Source organism: Dicentrarchus labrax, unplaced genomic scaffold (genome assembly GCF_905237075.1).
Source record: "Dicentrarchus labrax unplaced genomic scaffold, dlabrax2021, whole genome shotgun sequence".
Classification (NCBI taxonomy): Eukaryota; Metazoa; Chordata; class Actinopteri; family Moronidae; genus Dicentrarchus; species Dicentrarchus labrax.
In genome coordinates, this window is record NW_026136722.1 from 1,468,310 (window position 1) to 1,484,473 (window position 16,164).

Sequence of the window (16,164 nt, forward strand, 5' to 3'; positions counted from 1 at the left end):
TGCATGAAACAGATGTGTTTTAGATGTCTCAATTTTTTTAAATATATTTTCAGTTGTTCTGTGGAAATATGGGGATTTTGTGGGTGTTTTTCCTAGAAAGATATATATATATTTTGCTTGTGCCATACTTCCACATATGATTTGCAAGGAAACACTCCTGGTTGGTTAGTTTCTCACACCTGGGTTCCTCGTCCCTCAGCCAATAAGGTGTCTCCTACATCGTCCAGTGGAGTGATCCATGTGTACGGTGATGACGGCTCTGAGAAGAGCACCGGCAGCTTCATCCCTTACTGCTCCATGGCACAGGCCCAGCTCTGTTTCCATGGACACCGTGATGCTGTCAAGTTCTTCGTCTCAGTACCCGGTAGGCACGAAGCCCGTCTGTCTGCTGATGTAACTGTCTGTCTGTAACGGACTGCATTCCCTCGTCTTTAACCTGCTCTGGATGTCTTTTTCTCTTTGTGTGTCTGTGTGACAGGCAATGTTCTGGCCACCCTTAACGGCAGCGTGCTGGACAGTCCATCGGAGGGGCAGGGCTCAACAGCGCCCCAAGAGACCGAGGCCCAGAGTGTCCATAACGTGTTGGTGCTGAGTGGAGGAGAGGGCTACATCGACTTCCGTATAGGTGAGCAAGTCAATAGATCCTCCTAAATGTAACACACTGGACCTTTAATATATTTATATAAGGAACAAAGCCTGTATGTTGAAATGTTGGTTAGGAAATACAGAAATAAAAAAAGTAAATACACAATAGACTTTAACATATAATCAGCACAGTAAAGTGTAAGATGTGTTCATTAAATTCTCTCTGTGTGTTTTCCTCAGGAGACGGAGAGGACGATGAGACGGAGGAAGGAGAGAGTGCTGGTGCCACACAGATGAAACCTGCTTTGTGCAAAGCCGAGCGGAGCCACATCATCGTCTGGCAGGTGTCTTACATACCTGAGTGACACCCGGACCTGCTTCAACACCCCCACCCACTCATCTCCTTCAAGAAATCTCCTCCTCCTCCCCCCAAAAAAGCTTTCCAGCCACCTAAACCTTGTAATTATCCCCGGTCATGTAAAAGTTCCCCCTTGGCTCTAAAACGACACCCAAAGCCGTGTATTGTCCCTTGTAACTATTATATCCCCTACCCGCCCTGTCACCTTGTAACTTTAATGCCTTGTAAGTACCTCCTCTGATCTAGTAATCTGCCTGCCATCCTGTTTGTCCCACCCAGGGCATTGTAACTATCTTCATGAGCCTTGTAACCCAGCCTCATAACTACCTCCCTCCTCTGTATCGATCTTATACTCACCCTGTAAGTACACTATATCTCCTCCTATATTTACCTCAATTGTCCTGCATCTGCCCCAGTTACTCCTCCTCCTCTTCCTCCACTTAGTTTGTCATCTGTGAAACCTCCACCTCGTCTTAAAGCGAAGCCCAGAAGCCCCCAACATGCATCAGTTGTACCAAAATAAAAATAAAAGAAGAACCGTGGGACGGAAATGTGAATGACAACACTGACTTGCATTTCCACCAGAAATGTGTCTGATGTTTTCTAACAGCCAATCAGAAATCCATAACCATTTACGCCATGGTGTGTTTAAATGGATGGAGGTGTCAGGTGTTCATGGATCAATCTTTGACAGTGATTGTGAGTGAATACAAGATTGTAGTGGATGGTAAACCAGTTTGGGTTTGTTCACTATTTGAGGGAAAGTGAAGGAACGACGACATGGAACGAATTCAAAGTAAAAATGATGTCGAATTCAGCACAAAAGTCTGAGCTTCTTTTGGCTGTTACCTAAAATATTTTGCATACAATCCTGAAGTCACCTGTATTTGAAGAGTCTCGATTAGTGACTTTTGCTCATATTCTGCCCCGATTACAAGAAAAAAACCCTCATGAGGAGGTAATGACCCCCAATGACAGGAAATATGTGCTGTTGTAAATCAAAAAGGTCAGAAGAGTCTTGCTGGAGTCGCGTGAACGATCTTATTAAACACAGTTGAAAGGGGTTTGAGCGTAATGTTTCGAGGGTTCAGTCCGAGACTCATTTCTCTCGTCTGACTGGCTGTTGATCAGACGGTTCGGTGTAAAGCACGTGAGCGGTGATGTGTTGTCATTATGTGTACAGGGATTATTGTAAATCTCCACACACACTGAAGCCCATCCTCTTTGTTCAGTATGGAAATTCATGCATTGATCTCTATCCGTGTGGATTAAATATTAAACATATTTGTGTGCTGACAAAAGTGGACGGTTGACGTGTGGATGTCTTGCTTTACAAAACACACAAAAACGGAACATTTTAAAAAGGATTTCATGACCAGATTTATTGTTTTTGACATTTCCAATACGACTTCATACAAATTCCACTTTGATAGAACAAAAGAAGATGGCGCAAATGTAGCTCCTCTTTCGTTTGTAAACTGAGACATGACTTGATGACACTGCAAAACTAAACGCTCCCTGAAAGCTTTAGTCACACGTCATGTTTTAAAACTTCTACTCTTTACATTCAAGAAACTACAATGAAGTCTGTAACAGAAGCAGACACTGTGGAGTTGCTGATCAAGTTATTGCTCACTTAGTGCACGTTTGCTTTATAAAGTCATTTCACCTCAGATAAAAAAAAATTCATTTCATGAAAAACACAAAAAAAAGAAGCAGCAAGAAAGCGATGACCTTCGTCTCCTGCATGGCTACAAACTACTAAAGCCCAAAAAAAACTAATCTGAAGTGTGATGTGACCCGACTTGTAATGACTAATAGGAGAAACACTGGTTCACCTACAGGACGGCGTACACACAGCACATGTAGACCGTCAGTTGTAGATCCAGTGATTGGCGCTGTTCTCCCAGCACTGGAGCTCGTTCTGATGAAACCACAGAGAGATTTCCTTCTGGGCGCTCTCCACCGAGTCGCTGCCGTGGATCACGTTCCTGCAACGCCGCACAAGCATGTTCAGGACACACAGAAACTGTATCTGGAGCGGAAGAAAGCTGGCCCGTTTATAACAATTAATAACAGTTTAATACATTTACTGCAGCTCATCAATCCGCTTCTTGTTGGTTCATTTAAATAAAAAAAACATTTAAAACACAAAAAAGACAATCAACATTGTGGAAAGTGTGTTGGCCATGGCCGTGGTTTATTACATCACAATCGTGTGATCTAACTACATTCACACTAGACCATCCCTTCAGAATTGTGCCGATTTAGGCATTAATGAATTAATTAAAGGTTCTGTAAAGGTTTTTGAGAATAAAAAACACCACAGCTGGAAAAATAAAGACGTGTTAGCCTCTGATGTAGTAACAGTGACATAGAGGAGATACTGAGGTAAATACTGCGTTGTTGATAATGCTCTTTATACCTTTTAATTTGTTCTTTTATTCAGTGGTGTGCAAGTTTTCAGAAAACTTGTTTCTGATATTTCTGACTAACCACAGACGAAAAGTCTGACCGGATCAATTACACCTGCACAAATCATTCCTATAGGCCTTTTTCACAGCAGACATTTTGGCTTTTCATAGTGAAAGATGCACAGGGTCATTCAGGGTCTTGGTATTGTGCATGCTGCCTCACTGACACACTGTCATGGTGCACTGGGACAGAGCCATCAATAAGATTATTAGACATCAAAATGCCCGACGTGAAAAAGGCCTGTTCTCCCTCACAGAACTGAACCATCAGGTGATCCTACCTGCCCACTTCCACGCAGTAATCTCCTCGGATGGTTCCAGGCAGCGAGTCTGCAGGGTTGGTCTCTCCCATCATCTTACGTGCTGTCTTGACCACGTCCAAACCCTCCCACACCTGAACCAACAGGGAAATGTTTTTGTTTACCAACAGTTCGGGCTCGCTGGGCCTCATCGCATCAGAAGTTAAATGAGTTGGACTGTTATATTAAAGTCAAATATTTTCTTATTGTGGTCGGTTTGTGCTGAAATGCACCTTTACCATTTATTTCCACATATATCACATGTATGTTTGGATACTGATGAGACAAAATCAATCAATGGAACTGTTTAATTATCTCTGAGTCTGAACACAGAGTAGAAAAAAGGCCTGAATTTGACTCCTCTGTTAACCTGCTGTCTAATATGGAACTGGTTCTTGATGCCCATCCCTATGTATTGCTGCAGTAGGACTGTAAAATATGACTTATTTATTATTTACTAGGAAAACCAAAAGCCTACCGAGTTTCTGAAAGCCTTTAGTGTTGTGTACAGTACGTTGGAGGGAGAATCTCACCATCGCTACGATTGGTCCAGAGCTCATGTAGCTGAGCAGTCCCGTGAAGAAAGGCTTACTCCTCAGGTCCCAGTAGTGCTCCCGAAGAAGCTCCTCGGATGCCTGAAATACAATACAGACACATATTCAACTCAATTAAAATGTTTAGATTTATTATATTAGCAATGATCATTTATTTGGACCATGAACTATTTTGTCTCAAGGAGGAACATAAAGCTGACAGACAGAAGTCCAAATACCTGCACAAGTTTGAGGCCCACCAGTTTGAACCCTTTCCTCTCAAACCGATGCAGAATTTCTCCCACCAGTTTCCGCTGAACGCCATCTGGTTTCACAGCGATGAATGTGCGCTCATTCACGCCAGTCCAGCCTGCAACCACAGATAACATGCAGAAAAAAATGAAGTTAAAACCAACAAGAGCAACCAGAGCAGCTTACATGCACAGCCTGTATCATACAGGGTTTATTATGCTTGCAGACAGCCTTTAGACCCTGTGGACACACACACACACACACACACACACACACAACACACACACACATAAACCATGCAGCAGGGCACACAGGGTTTAAGACAAACTACAAAGGGCTCCACCAACGTTGTCTATTAGTTGTTAGTTCAACAAGCCACTGTTGGATTCACAAATATCACTTTCCAGTCTTTGCTAATCGGAATATAATCTGCTATAATGTAGCAGGAATAACCCTTGCACTTTCACAACACTTTCTGCAACAAACCTCTCCATCACAGCAGGCTGAGTCTCACATATTTCTGCCTGTGTTGCCTCTCACCAGATTCCTCAATCCGTGCATGTTTAAACACCAAATCTTCAAGTTTACGTGGATCTCGCTGTGACCTCTTTTTCGGGCCCATTGCAGCTCTCCCGCAGCAGCAGCAGCCTATCAGGGCTCACAGGCTCCACCAGAGTCCCGGAGAGCACCAATGGCGGCGCGCTAACACCCGAGTTATTAATAGGAGGATGAATCAACTTATTTGACAGTGAGGAGGACACATGGACAGCACTGCTGGTAGTTACACGAGGCAGCCGCGGAGTGTGTAACGGCAGATTAGTACAAACGCAGACATGTTGGACGTGAAAGCCGAACACAAAGTTAGTTACAAAAGCTTCGTCAAAAGTTACTGACAGCTTCATGCCACCATTGTTTCACCGGTTAACTCTGCTCCTCCTGTAGCCGAGGAACGTGTCCGGCGGGTCTCCGTCTCCTGCTCCACACAGGGCGGACACTGTGAGTAATAATGTCCGCTGTCACTATCACACTGAAGGACGGTGAACCACACATGAAGTATAAACACCAACCTGACTGGAAGATGTACGCGAATATAGACAGAAACAGGCAGATCATCGTCGGCGCCGGAGTCCGGACGGAGCACTGTGGAGGAGAGAGGGAAGGAGGACGTAAGGGCGCGTACGTACGTACACACGGACGTTGCTTAGGAACGGTCGCCAAAGCGCGGGCGCGTGGTGTCCCGGGGCTCACGAGGAACGCGTCACATGCAAAATGTATGGAAGCCCAAAGGATGAAGCGAAGATAAAAATCAAAATAATGTTAAAGTATGTGATCAGTTCAAGTGTGTACTTACTCATACAATCCACAAATCAATATTTATTGTAGATAACAATTCATGAAGCACAGTGACTGATCACTAGGCCTCTATGTTTCTTTATTATCTCTGATATAGGATCAATAACCATAATTCATTTAAGTGTTTAATCAGAAACCCAAACCTTGAGAATAGACAAATCTTTATTTCTGTATTTAATATAAATCAACAAAAACTGTATTAGCCTACAGTTAATGTAAAGCATAATCATGAAGCCAGAAGAAAAATATATGTAAATTAAGCTCAGACCTGGCCTTCAGTCCCGGTGCTGTGTTCATGTTATGGGACAGATAGTTGGTTGCAAGAGAATGAAAATACTGGGCACTGACAATATAATACATAGTAAACTCCATTAAATCTGTGTTTAATTACATTAAACAATAACCAGTTGACTTGAGTACTATTTAAAGTCAGAAACTCGTCACTACAATAACTCTGATATGACGTAAACATGTAATGAGAGGAAGTCTAATCAGGGAGAATAAGTTAAAAACACCTGTGTCAGTAGACCATGGGTGTATTTAACATCAAATTAAACTTTGTCTTTGCCTGAGTGGTCGAATCTGCTTCCCCTCCCTTTTCTCTGCTGGTACAAAAAGTTAAAGCATCAGACGTACCTACATTAAGTGTTTACTGTGCATTCAAGATGCTATACGGCTGCCTATAGTCTTTAACACACACAGAAAAACCACAAACAGCAGTTATATTTTATTTCAAATTTAATATTTACCCATCATCACACATACATACATACTACATACAAAGAGGTCTGCTTCAGATGAAGAGAACTCAGCAGAGAACTCATTTGAGTCCAGGATTACGGACATTGAGGTGAGGGCTTCTTTCAACACTGCTTTTGTCCAAAATGTCCAAGATTGTTGACCCTTCAGCTTCAAAAGCACGAGTATCACACCGCTGTCCCGCTTGTACTCTTTCTCTCTTGTTCCCGCTTGCGGAAATAGTCTTTGTTGAGCAGAACGTTCCTTGTTAAAGGCAAGGCCGGCTCCTCAGGTGATATGCTGCCTGAGGCTTTCTTGTGCTGGGCCAGCATCATGGCGCGGAGCAGGGGAGGGTACGGGACGTAGCGCACAGGCGGCTCGGGGAGCGTCTCAAAGTGCTTGAACTCCTGTTCTATGTGTTTGGGAACCAGGCGCCAGTCGTGGTACATCACCTTGTCCACTTCCTTCACCTCGCTCTCTTGTTTTCCTGTCAAGCACAAAATGCAACAAAGCCACTACATGTGTAAAAATACTAGAACGAACATTTTAAAACATCCACAGTGTTAGTTTTTAGAGTGTAAGACCCAAAAGGATGCTGAAATCCCCCATATGACAGGACATTAGTCTCTATAATGGTACAGTTAGAGAGACAGATGAATCAGATACATGTTCAGGTCCAATCTTACCTTTGTAGGTGAGGACCCCCCATGCTTTGCCATGATCCATGTTCTAGAAAACACAGGAATCATTTGGTTACAGGTATCCCAACAGACCCAAACTGTTTTTTCAGTCAATTTTATGACAATAAACAGACTTGAGAGTCAGTGTACGGATGGCCCGCTCTTACCTCAGATGTGTAGTCCACTTTGATCTTGGTGAGCTTCCAGTAGCTGGGCTCTGTGTGGTCCTCCAGCCAGGACTTGCGGGTAAAGATGCGGCCCACTCCGAACATCCTCATACCTGACAGCAGGGAGAAGAGAGTACTCTCCCTGCGGACATCCTGCCAGGCGAGCACTGGCAGCATCTTCCCCGTGTGAGGCCGCTTCATCGTCTCGTAGTCCAGGACGTACTTCTGGGACTCCCGCGGCCGGGACTTGAGCTCCCGGTACGCCCGGATCTTCCGAGCCATTTCTGCTATGAAACGCACTGGTCTTTTCTTCACCATGACTGTACCGAGGTCGAGCAGCTACTCCACAACCCTCACGGACACTCACTGCCCGGCGTCTGTCCTGTAAGAGAGTGCTGATGTAACCGGGGCAACCGGGCTGCTAGTTAGCGTTAGCTGTAAACTGATCGGTTGAATTTACTAATGCCGAACTATCGATACTGCTTATATTGTGCAGATATCTGGAAGTATTGGTACACAAATTCCTACCTGAAGTAACTTGACCTCCGCAAGCGAGGCACACAACTTCCGCTCGCTCGGTCCGACTTCGAAGAGTTTCCGGTGAACAGCCCGATTCACTATTTGTTCCGCTTGAAGTAAATGAAGTGAAACACATTAATAAAAATAAATAAAAGTTGTACATTATTAATTTAATTGGATCAATACTGGGTTAATAACTGGTGCAGAGTTATTAGATAAGAATGGATATTTAATAACCTATAAAGATTTTATACATAACTTCTAAATTTCCTTTAAATTGTTAAAATATTTTAAGAAATTAAGGTTGTATTGGCCTAAGTGCTGTTTTAAATAATTAGACAGGATTATTAATTACTGATGTCAGATTAAAAAAAACATTTAAGTAAAAAAATATAAATAAACAAAATAATGAAAACATTTCAAAAAATAAAAAAATAACAAATAAAAACACAAACTAGAATCACTCCCAAACCCTTTAAAATGTTTGAGTTAACGTTCAATTGGTCAATTATATTTTCTGTTGTTTTTCACACTGCCATGAACACAATGAAAATATATTTTTTACTTAAAAGATTTCAAATTGACAGGTATGACTTTGGTATCACTTATTCTTTCAGTAGATTTACTCCAGATGAAGAATGTTATTTGTAATTCAATTGTTTATTTCACTCAAGAAATGTTAATTCATAAGGAAAATTGTTAGTTTTCTACTGAATGGAACTGAAATATGTTCAGAATCAGAAGTAAAAAAGCAATCCAAACTTTTAGTTGATCTTAAGCATTTGAGTTGAAATTTACTTTTTATTGGAACCAGTTTCGTCCGTAATAAATAAACACATCCAGTCCTTTGTGCATATTTAGCATTCATTTTATTTTCAGCTGAAAATCATGCTGATAAGTTATACAGAAAAAGGCGAGTAAAGGCCTTCACATACAGTATTATTATTATTATTATTATTATGACATGTTATAGAAGAGACAGAGTTTTCCTATTTACAGTACAACAGTAAGAAAAAGTGCTTGGATGCATCAATGTGAAGACAAATACTGTGAAATAAGACATAAAAATCATCTGCTGGACTACAACTAACCTCTCGATGGTTACATTACTAAATCTATAGGGATAAATCTTAGATTTATAATTACACAACTGGGCAAAATTAAGTGTGTCCTTTCACACTACTCGTGGCTAATGAGCACAATCCTCTGGTACCTTCACCCCTGTTGTCTGAGCCTCTGTCATGACCTATTCGTTCTGAAAACCACTATCACATAAGATCCTCGTATTGCATAGTACCTTAAGTCTGTCTTTGTGTACGTATACTTAAACCAAGACCTTGAGGAGTGAACATGATCAAAGACTGGTCACTGAGGCAGCAGTAGGCATTCTTGTGTAGTTTCAAAACCTGGGTCAAACACTGTTTTAATATTATATTGTTACGGTTTGATACTCCAAAGTAACTAAAAATAAGGATTATTTACATTTGACCCAGGGGTAATGTTCCCCGTCTTAGTCATTTATGATGAAAGTTGGCTGTAAAATGTTTGCATTTCATTTTCCTGTGCATCAAAACATCCACAGAAATGATGAAAACCACTCCTGCAGCATAATCAGCAACTCGCTACCATCCTTTCATGATCTAAACATGTTCTATAAGATGTAGTTATGACTATATGACAAAATATGGCACAGCTTCAGTCAGAATTCTGATTGTCACCAGACACGTAAACTGTGTTTTTAGCCATATTTCAAAAGTATGATTGTTAGAAACACACTACACATACACAGAGACCTGAGAGGCAGGCTATGCTGCAGGAGCAATGTAAGAACTTTCTATAACCATATTGAATCTTAGATTTTCTGCTTTAACAGGGAAACAAGTGACACCTTTAAGCCAACGGGGGCTGAGTGTTTTATACTAAAAGGATTTAGAATAGAGTTACAGTCCAGAGGAGTTGGTTAAGGAAGTGATGAAAAAAGGCCTTGGGAGAACCAAAGTAACACCCTTGCATAAAGTACAAAAAAGTTTAACATTAAAACTGCCCACAATCTCATATTTTGTCAATCAAACAAACGTTTTTTTTTTTTTAAAAGTTCTAAAAAATGATAAAGGTGTAACAGCGATGAAAAGTCTCTTAAAATGTGCGGCAGTATTTTCTGAATGACATACTTCTCATGATTAGATTTAAAGGACTTACACTAAATAACAATGTATACTGTTTATATATTTTAGAAAAGAGGAAATACATAGTTTAGTTCATAAGGTTTCGATAGGAGCCTTTTAAAAGCTGGTGACAGATGGATGTTGCCATAAACATAACAAATATTTGACTTAACTTTTTAAGTTTCTCAGGAAACAAGAATTGTCTGATGAGGAATCGTAGTTGTTTGGATCTGATGGCTGTTCAATAAACGAGGAAAAGGAATATTTTCATTTTTGGAGGACTACAAGCTACATAGTACATTCAGGTTCATTCCACCTCCTTCTAACATTTCTTAGGTTTGTGATCTGTTTAAACATGTTTTGCTGTAGAGCTGTAACGTGTGGGTAAGAAATAATCACTTGTCTATTCCACTCATTTGACACGGTGGCCTACTGACTCTCACTTTTGCAACCTAACCTGAAATTGCCAGTAAGACGGGTAACAGATTACTTTGATAATGCATGGATAGCATTTAGGTTGAGAACAATATACATTATTTGCATACAAGATGAAAACACATTTTTTAAGCCCCCCCTTTTTTGCAAATATACCACGATGACCACCAAAATTTGGCCATACTTGACTTCAGTGTTACACTGTACAGTCCATTCCTGCACCATTTCACTAATCCCCCCACACGCATGGCAACAAGTTATGCAAGCTAACAAAATAACACCACGTCTTTTTACTTATTACTGAAGCTGGTTGGGACGCTGAATGTATGATGAGCATGAAGACATCCGAATGGCATGAGAGAAGATCACAGTAAAAATGTGGAGGCAGAAATACTGCCGTCACAGTTTTCCACCTACGTACCACTCTGATCCTGGTTATTTTCTTCACTACTGAACAACATCGATGTTGAGGAAAGCTTGAGGCAGGTAGGAAACACTAGATTAGATGCCATCTAGGACAGTGACTTCTACCAGTGTTTAAGAGGAGGTAGGATTTGAGCCGCCCAGTCATGTCCAGCGGCATCTCTTCCTCTGACAGGCTTCGGGGTCAGACGTACAACCTTCCGAGTCACTCTCAGAGGAAGACGGTCCAGCCAGTGGGGCGACAGGCAGGTTTGAGGGGCGCTCAGGCCCATCTGGGGTTTCTTCTGTGGTGCCACTATTCAGACTGAGAACCCAACCCAGTTTGTTGTGGAGCAACTGACGAAGGCCTGGTGGCAGTGGCAACACGTCCAGGGTGTCTATACAGTCTGGCAGCAGCTGGCGAAGGCGAGCACAGCACAGGTACAGCAGGGAGGTGGGTGCAGAGCAGGATCTGATCACCTTCATGCTGCTCTTTGCTGCTGTGGAGCAGGCCATTGGATAAAACCTCTTATTTTGTAGCTCTGTGGCAGCGACACCTATATCAAGAATGGTGAAAAAACATTTTATGTTCATGTGTACCTTAATTTCCGGACTATAAGCCGCTACTTTTGCCACACTCTTTGAACCCTGTGGCTTAAACAATGATGCGGCTAATCTATAGATTTTTACGGGCTAACGTCCTCCAGGGGGCGCTCTAGCAGGAAGCGCAAGAGCAAGACAGACAGGTGGAAGAGATAATCCGCCGCGGAAGATGCTAGTTTGATTGTGTTTTGAATTCATTCAGTTTGAACTCATTTAATTCAATCAGTCATTTTGCGCATCATGCACACACCCTCATCATGGAAAACACAAGAAGAAATGCACATGATGCAGCTTTTAAGTTAAAGGCAATCGATCTGGCTGTCGAAGAAGAGCTGCTGCACGTAAGCTTGGCATCAATGAATCGATGGTGAGACGTTGGAGACAGCAGCATTTATTTAATTAAAAATTTAAAAAATCGTTCTGTGTAAATATCTCATGTTAAAACGTGGACACCTTTTTTTTTCTTTTTAAATTTAGTTGGTGCGGCTTATATTCAGGTGCGCTCAATAGTCCGGAAATTACGGTAATATCTTGTTACAATACCAAACTGTGGGTATAATGTATTAAAGTTAGCACAGACTCCCCACTAAAACAGATGTGTGCTTTATACAGGCGACCATATGGTTGAAAGGTCAGTTCAGAAGTTTTGAAGGGGGGTTGTATGAGGCACTCCATGGTCAGTGTATTACCTACAGTAGAGAGGGGTTGGCACGTCCCCAGCGGAGAAGCAGAGAGGATACCAGTTTGGAAGTTAAGCAATGTGCTGCTGTGGACATTTTAAGTGAATGCTATATTTAGAATATGCTGTCAGACAGTCCTTATCAACAGGAAACTGAAGCATTAATATAGATCTCTGCTCTCTTCAAATCCACCAGACTCCACTGACAAAAGTCTGCAGCAGTTAATTCGGGTGCTAACAAACTACAGTGTTACACCTAAATCAGAAATTACTGTTTTTGTCAAACAGGTTTGGTGGCTTTGGTGCATTGCTCAACTTCTGTCTGCTTCTCCAAAATGGGGGCATGTCGACTGCCGTCTAATGTAGTAACACACCGACTATGGTTAAATACCACTTCAATAAACCTGAACTAACCCTTTAAGGTTCACCAGATCAGTTTCACTCAGATGGGACAGATTGAGATTAAATATAGTTTCTGATATGAGTTACGTTTGTTTTAGTCCCACAGTTCCCATATCAAGATTGTTTATGTTTAAAAGAAAAATTATTGGCCAACATATCATTATTGGTTTATTTATACTCCCAAATACTGACATCGGTATCAGCCTCAAAAATCAAATATCTACTGGGCTTCAGTAGAGTACTATTACTGGATCAATGCTCGGTATTGGAAGAGAAAATGATGGCTCAAACCATCAAAATAGGATTTGAACTACCGGCGCTGTGGTAGTGGACTTTGCCGGCCAGTACTAACCTATACACTTGCGATTCTTAAAGAAAGTGAGTGTGCCATGCCACGTGTCCAGATGAACTCCAATGATGGATCCCTGTCCAAAGCGGGAGGAGAAGTTCATCTTGTCTCCTTTATGATGCAACAAGCCTGTCAAAAGGAAGACAAACACTGATGTTTAACTTCTACAATAACCATCGTGAGCAGTTACATCATAGCATGTTGTATTAATCTTACCAGTGTAAGAAAGACCCCAGCTGTCTGTATCTTTTCCCAACAGGCTGCAGAATGTGTGTCTGTATTTGTCTAGATTGACATCAGAAGTGCCGATGCCAACCATCTGTACAGAAATAACAAACACACAGCATGAATGAAAGCATTTGATCTTTTTCTTAGCAAGATATTAGCTCTACCTTGGGATTTCTAAATCAGATCAAGTCAATGCTAGGAGCTAATGAGTCTAGGTTTACCATGTCTGTTCCATACACTGGGGACGTCATCTTGATTTCCCAGAAGTGCTGCCCTTCAGCCAGCTCCTTGGAGCCACGGATCGCTGCTGTACCACAACTGTATTCAGAGTGGAAGTTCACTTTGCGATTGTCGCAGCTCAGTAACGTTGCTGTCGACCTGCTGTTGGCATCCCAAACCCAGTCGAACTCTGAAACAGAACAAGTCATTCACTCATTAATTTATTCATAATCATACAAGAAAATAAATCATTTTTGTTTGTTGCACACAAAAATGTTCCTTGTATGTGAGCAAATCACAAAAATCAATAAAAGATTGACATGCAGAAGTTGGCTGGTACCTTGGTCATCCTCTCCACAGTGGCAGTCTTTAACTTGGTGAAAACCTCGCAGACGAGGGTTGTAGTTGGTTTCAGCCTGTGAATCGCAGCCACAGTAGGACTCTCCGGTGACAGGCACTGCACTGGGGACTGGAGGGACCATCACTGCTGAAAAGTCTGCCTCAGAGTCTGAATCACTGTACTGGAGAGCAGCAGTGTAGATAGAAAGAGGAAATGCAAATGTCAGCAGCATCACTTATGTAACAACACAGCACTGGTTTCCATGTGAAGCTGCTACAAAGACAAAGTTGGGCACTGGATTCCAAAATGTACGCATCTCTAAAACATCAGACCTTATGTTGCTTTCTTTAATGTGGAAAAAAAACTATTAGTTCTGATACAAAGGAAACAACTGAACCTTTAGCTTCAAGCATCAGACATCAGCATCAACAAACACACACTATTTATAAAGACCAAAGGCAAATTAGAGGCTTTAAGTTGGAGATTTTTGCTTTCTCATGGTGCCTTGAGTGTAAACAAGTGTCATCATGTGACACAAACAAGAACTTCCATGTCCCCTGGCACTTCATATCTGTTCTGAGCTTCAGGTTACAGACGGAAAAACAGCAGCACTGGTATGCTTACCTCTAAGCGATCATAGCCCCATTCTTCACTTTCAGAGGCCAACACAAGCGCCCGGGCATCAGCATCCCGTCGTATCCCACCCCAAACATATCTCCATGCACGGCTGTTCCTGCTTCGCCTGGACATGGCAGCAACACAGTCTCACCAGTAGAAGAGCCTGCCAGTCAGTTCAGGTTTCAGTCCAGATGCTGGAAGAACAGCATCAGTACAGCTGTTGCAACACAAAATGACAACATGATTATTTTTGAGAGGCAGAGAGACTGAAGACTTTTGCGGCTCTAAGTAATCCTCTGAATATGTTAAAAAGACTCACACCTGCAGATGCTGTATGACAGAGTTTAGTACTTTCTTCATATAATCTTGCTGTCTTGTTTCAGTGACGTTTGCTACACCTTTCCTCTCTCAAAGGCACTCTTCTAGTTTCGTCTTATTTTACAAGCAATCTTACAAAAAGCACTTTAGCCCACTGGGACACTTAGTGGGAGCAACGTTAACCACAACATCCCCAGAGACATCGACTCTCTCTGGGATCACACTTACACATCATCTAACTATATCACCTAACGCTGGTAGCTTGGTCCTGGTCCACAGATCACTGCCATCAGCAGGAACATTATTATTATTATTACTATTATTATTATTATTATCGTTTGACGCGCCAAATCGTCTTTCTACCATCTTCAGTTAGCCGCTTAGCCTAGCTAACAGCAGCTAGCCACATAGCTAGTGTACGGCAACATGTTAGCAGGCTATAACAAGGTCAGAGGCATCACAATTTAAGTCCGACTGCTGGTTACACCCGTGTATACAGCTCAGCACACCGGCAGACGTAGTTGACCGCCCGGTTTATGAGCCATGCAATGAGAAAAGGGTGACCGTGGGCGGAATAACGTAACGTTAGCTGGTGGTGCAGATTCAGACCTAGCGTAAACTAGCTAATAGTTAGCTCCCGTTAGCTGCGCGCTGTTTTAAGAGGACGGCGTTAACGTCAACGTTACCTTGTTATTCACGGAAAATCATTGACACCGCCACAGACGGGTTGCTCCTTGAAGACACCGACTGCTGCAGCGTTAATACACGACAACTGAACGAGTGGCTAGCTGAGCTTCCTTTTCTCCATGACCTACTTTACATGAGTGTGACCGTAAACAATAACAGCCAGACAGGCTCTCTGCTGGAGGAGCTCCCAGTACGAGGCTCTCACAGGAAGTTTGAGCACACATCAAAGACTAATGCTGCTGCTGCTGCTGTGTGGGGGAGCAGAGGGGTTGTGCTGGGAGAAGGGGTTTTACTTTAGTGCAACCTTATAAAATATCTTTATCAGCAGTAAAAGTGCTGCATCAATAAATCTGCAAATTCTTGAATGATGAAAAGTAGAGGTGGAGGAGTGTTGTATTGTTATATGTTAAAGTCTGATCATTTACTTCGCTTTCAAAATAGTAAATGTCCTGCATTCACAATCTAAAAGAACACAAGTGTTACCGATACAGTGTACCTAAAGGATGGGTTCAAACGTGTTAAAGTCTGTTTAAAATCAGTAGTCAGGTGCCTGTATGAACACAGAAACTGGTTTTGCTTGCTGTATAACAAGAACATTACTCATGTTCATACTGGCTATTAAAAGATCCCTTCCCTGTTTTATGCAAAAATGTGTTCAAATGTTTGTGTGAAGCGAATATGAGACGTGAGCAGTGAGAGTTCAACAAATCAAGAGTTATCTTCCAAAGTTTCAGTCCTTTTGGTATGAAACCCTCTTTTTG

At 42.0% G+C, this 16,164-nt stretch overlaps 4 protein-coding genes across 23 annotated transcripts in view; 1 reads left to right on the forward strand and 3 right to left on the reverse strand.

The window, feature by feature from the left end:
• The window catches only part of mapk8ip3 (mitogen-activated protein kinase 8 interacting protein 3), a 28,137-nt gene extending 25,890 nt beyond the window's left edge, over positions 1-2,247 (forward strand). For all 17 annotated transcript variants that reach the window (XM_051389386.1, XM_051389392.1, XM_051389394.1 and 14 more), the window contains 3 exons: positions 200-364; positions 479-625; positions 826-2,247. In XM_051389386.1, coding sequence (XP_051245346.1) covers positions 200-364; positions 479-625; positions 826-950 — 437 coding nt within the window. In that variant the 3' untranslated portion in view covers positions 951-2,247. The remainder of the gene's footprint in view (positions 1-199; positions 365-478; positions 626-825) is intronic.
• Positions 2,248-2,298: 51 nt separating this feature from the next.
• Positions 2,299-5,712, reverse strand: nme3 (NME/NM23 nucleoside diphosphate kinase 3). The gene is made up of 5 exons (XM_051389409.1): positions 5,569-5,712; positions 4,489-4,619; positions 4,250-4,351; positions 3,699-3,811; positions 2,299-2,934 (listed from the first exon to the last, which is right to left on the reverse strand). The coding sequence occupies exons 1-5, from the start codon at positions 5,612-5,614 to the stop codon at positions 2,817-2,819; spliced, it is 510 nt and encodes a 169-aa protein (XP_051245369.1). The 5' UTR covers positions 5,615-5,712; the 3' UTR covers positions 2,299-2,816.
• Positions 5,713-6,566: 854 nt separating this feature from the next.
• Positions 6,567-8,069, reverse strand: mrps34 (mitochondrial ribosomal protein S34). 3 transcript variants are annotated; one of them, XM_051388906.1, is made up of 4 exons: positions 7,968-8,069; positions 7,440-7,834; positions 7,279-7,321; positions 6,567-7,079 (listed from the first exon to the last, which is right to left on the reverse strand). In XM_051388906.1, the coding sequence occupies exons 2-4, from the start codon at positions 7,755-7,757 to the stop codon at positions 6,781-6,783; spliced, it is 660 nt and encodes a 219-aa protein (XP_051244866.1). In that variant the 5' UTR covers positions 7,758-7,834; positions 7,968-8,069; the 3' UTR covers positions 6,567-6,780. The 3 variants fall into 3 exon arrangements, with proteins under 3 accessions (XP_051244866.1, XP_051244867.1, XP_051244865.1); XM_051388907.1 differs by having other exon boundaries at positions 7,440-7,821; positions 7,968-8,040; XM_051388905.1 differs by having other exon boundaries at positions 7,440-8,036.
• Positions 8,070-8,804: 735 nt separating this feature from the next.
• On the reverse strand, positions 8,805-15,620 carry spsb3a (splA/ryanodine receptor domain and SOCS box containing 3a). 2 transcript variants are annotated; one of them, XM_051388277.1, is made up of 7 exons: positions 15,403-15,620; positions 14,405-14,615; positions 13,781-13,961; positions 13,443-13,630; positions 13,210-13,312; positions 12,997-13,122; positions 8,805-11,517 (listed from the first exon to the last, which is right to left on the reverse strand). In XM_051388277.1, the coding sequence occupies exons 2-7, from the start codon at positions 14,528-14,530 to the stop codon at positions 11,126-11,128; spliced, it is 1,116 nt and encodes a 371-aa protein (XP_051244237.1). In that variant the 5' UTR covers positions 14,531-14,615; positions 15,403-15,620; the 3' UTR covers positions 8,805-11,125. The 2 variants fall into 2 exon arrangements, with proteins under 2 accessions (XP_051244237.1, XP_051244238.1); XM_051388278.1 differs by lacking the exon at positions 15,403-15,620 and adding an exon at positions 14,720-15,378.
• Between the last annotated feature and the right edge of the window lie 544 nt (positions 15,621-16,164).

Bases quoted from the DNA above. Each gene is read 5' to 3' on its own strand.
- nme3 (XM_051389409.1), bottom strand. From the start codon at position 5,614: ATGATCTGCCTGTTTCTGTCTATATTCGCGTACATCTTCCAGTCAG. The intron at 4,620-5,568 runs GTTGGTGTTTAT...CTGTGGTTGCAG, and splicing joins CGCGTACATCTTCCAGTCAG to GCTGGACTGGCGTGAATGAG. The intron at 2,935-3,698 runs GTAGGATCACCT...GCGGCGTTGCAG, and splicing joins TACTGCGTGGAAGTGGGCAG to GAACGTGATCCACGGCAGCG.
- mrps34 (XM_051388906.1), bottom strand. From the start codon at position 7,757: ATGGTGAAGAAAAGACCAGTGCGTTTCATAGCAGAAATGGCTCGGAAG. The intron at 7,322-7,439 runs GTAAGAGCGGGC...TGTGTTTTCTAG, and splicing joins AAGTGGACTACACATCTGAG to AACATGGATCATGGCAAAGC. The intron at 7,080-7,278 runs GTAAGATTGGAC...TGTGCTTGACAG, and splicing joins GGGGGTCCTCACCTACAAAG to GAAAACAAGAGAGCGAGGTG.
- spsb3a (XM_051388277.1), bottom strand. From the start codon at position 14,530: ATGTCCAGGCGAAGCAGGAACAGCCGTGCATGGAGATATGTTTGGGGT. The intron at 13,962-14,404 runs GTAAGCATACCA...GCTGCTCTCCAG, and splicing joins GGGGCTATGATCGCTTAGAG to TACAGTGATTCAGACTCTGA. The intron at 13,313-13,442 runs GTAAACCTAGAC...ATTTCTGTACAG, and splicing joins CAGTGTATGGAACAGACATG to ATGGTTGGCATCGGCACTTC.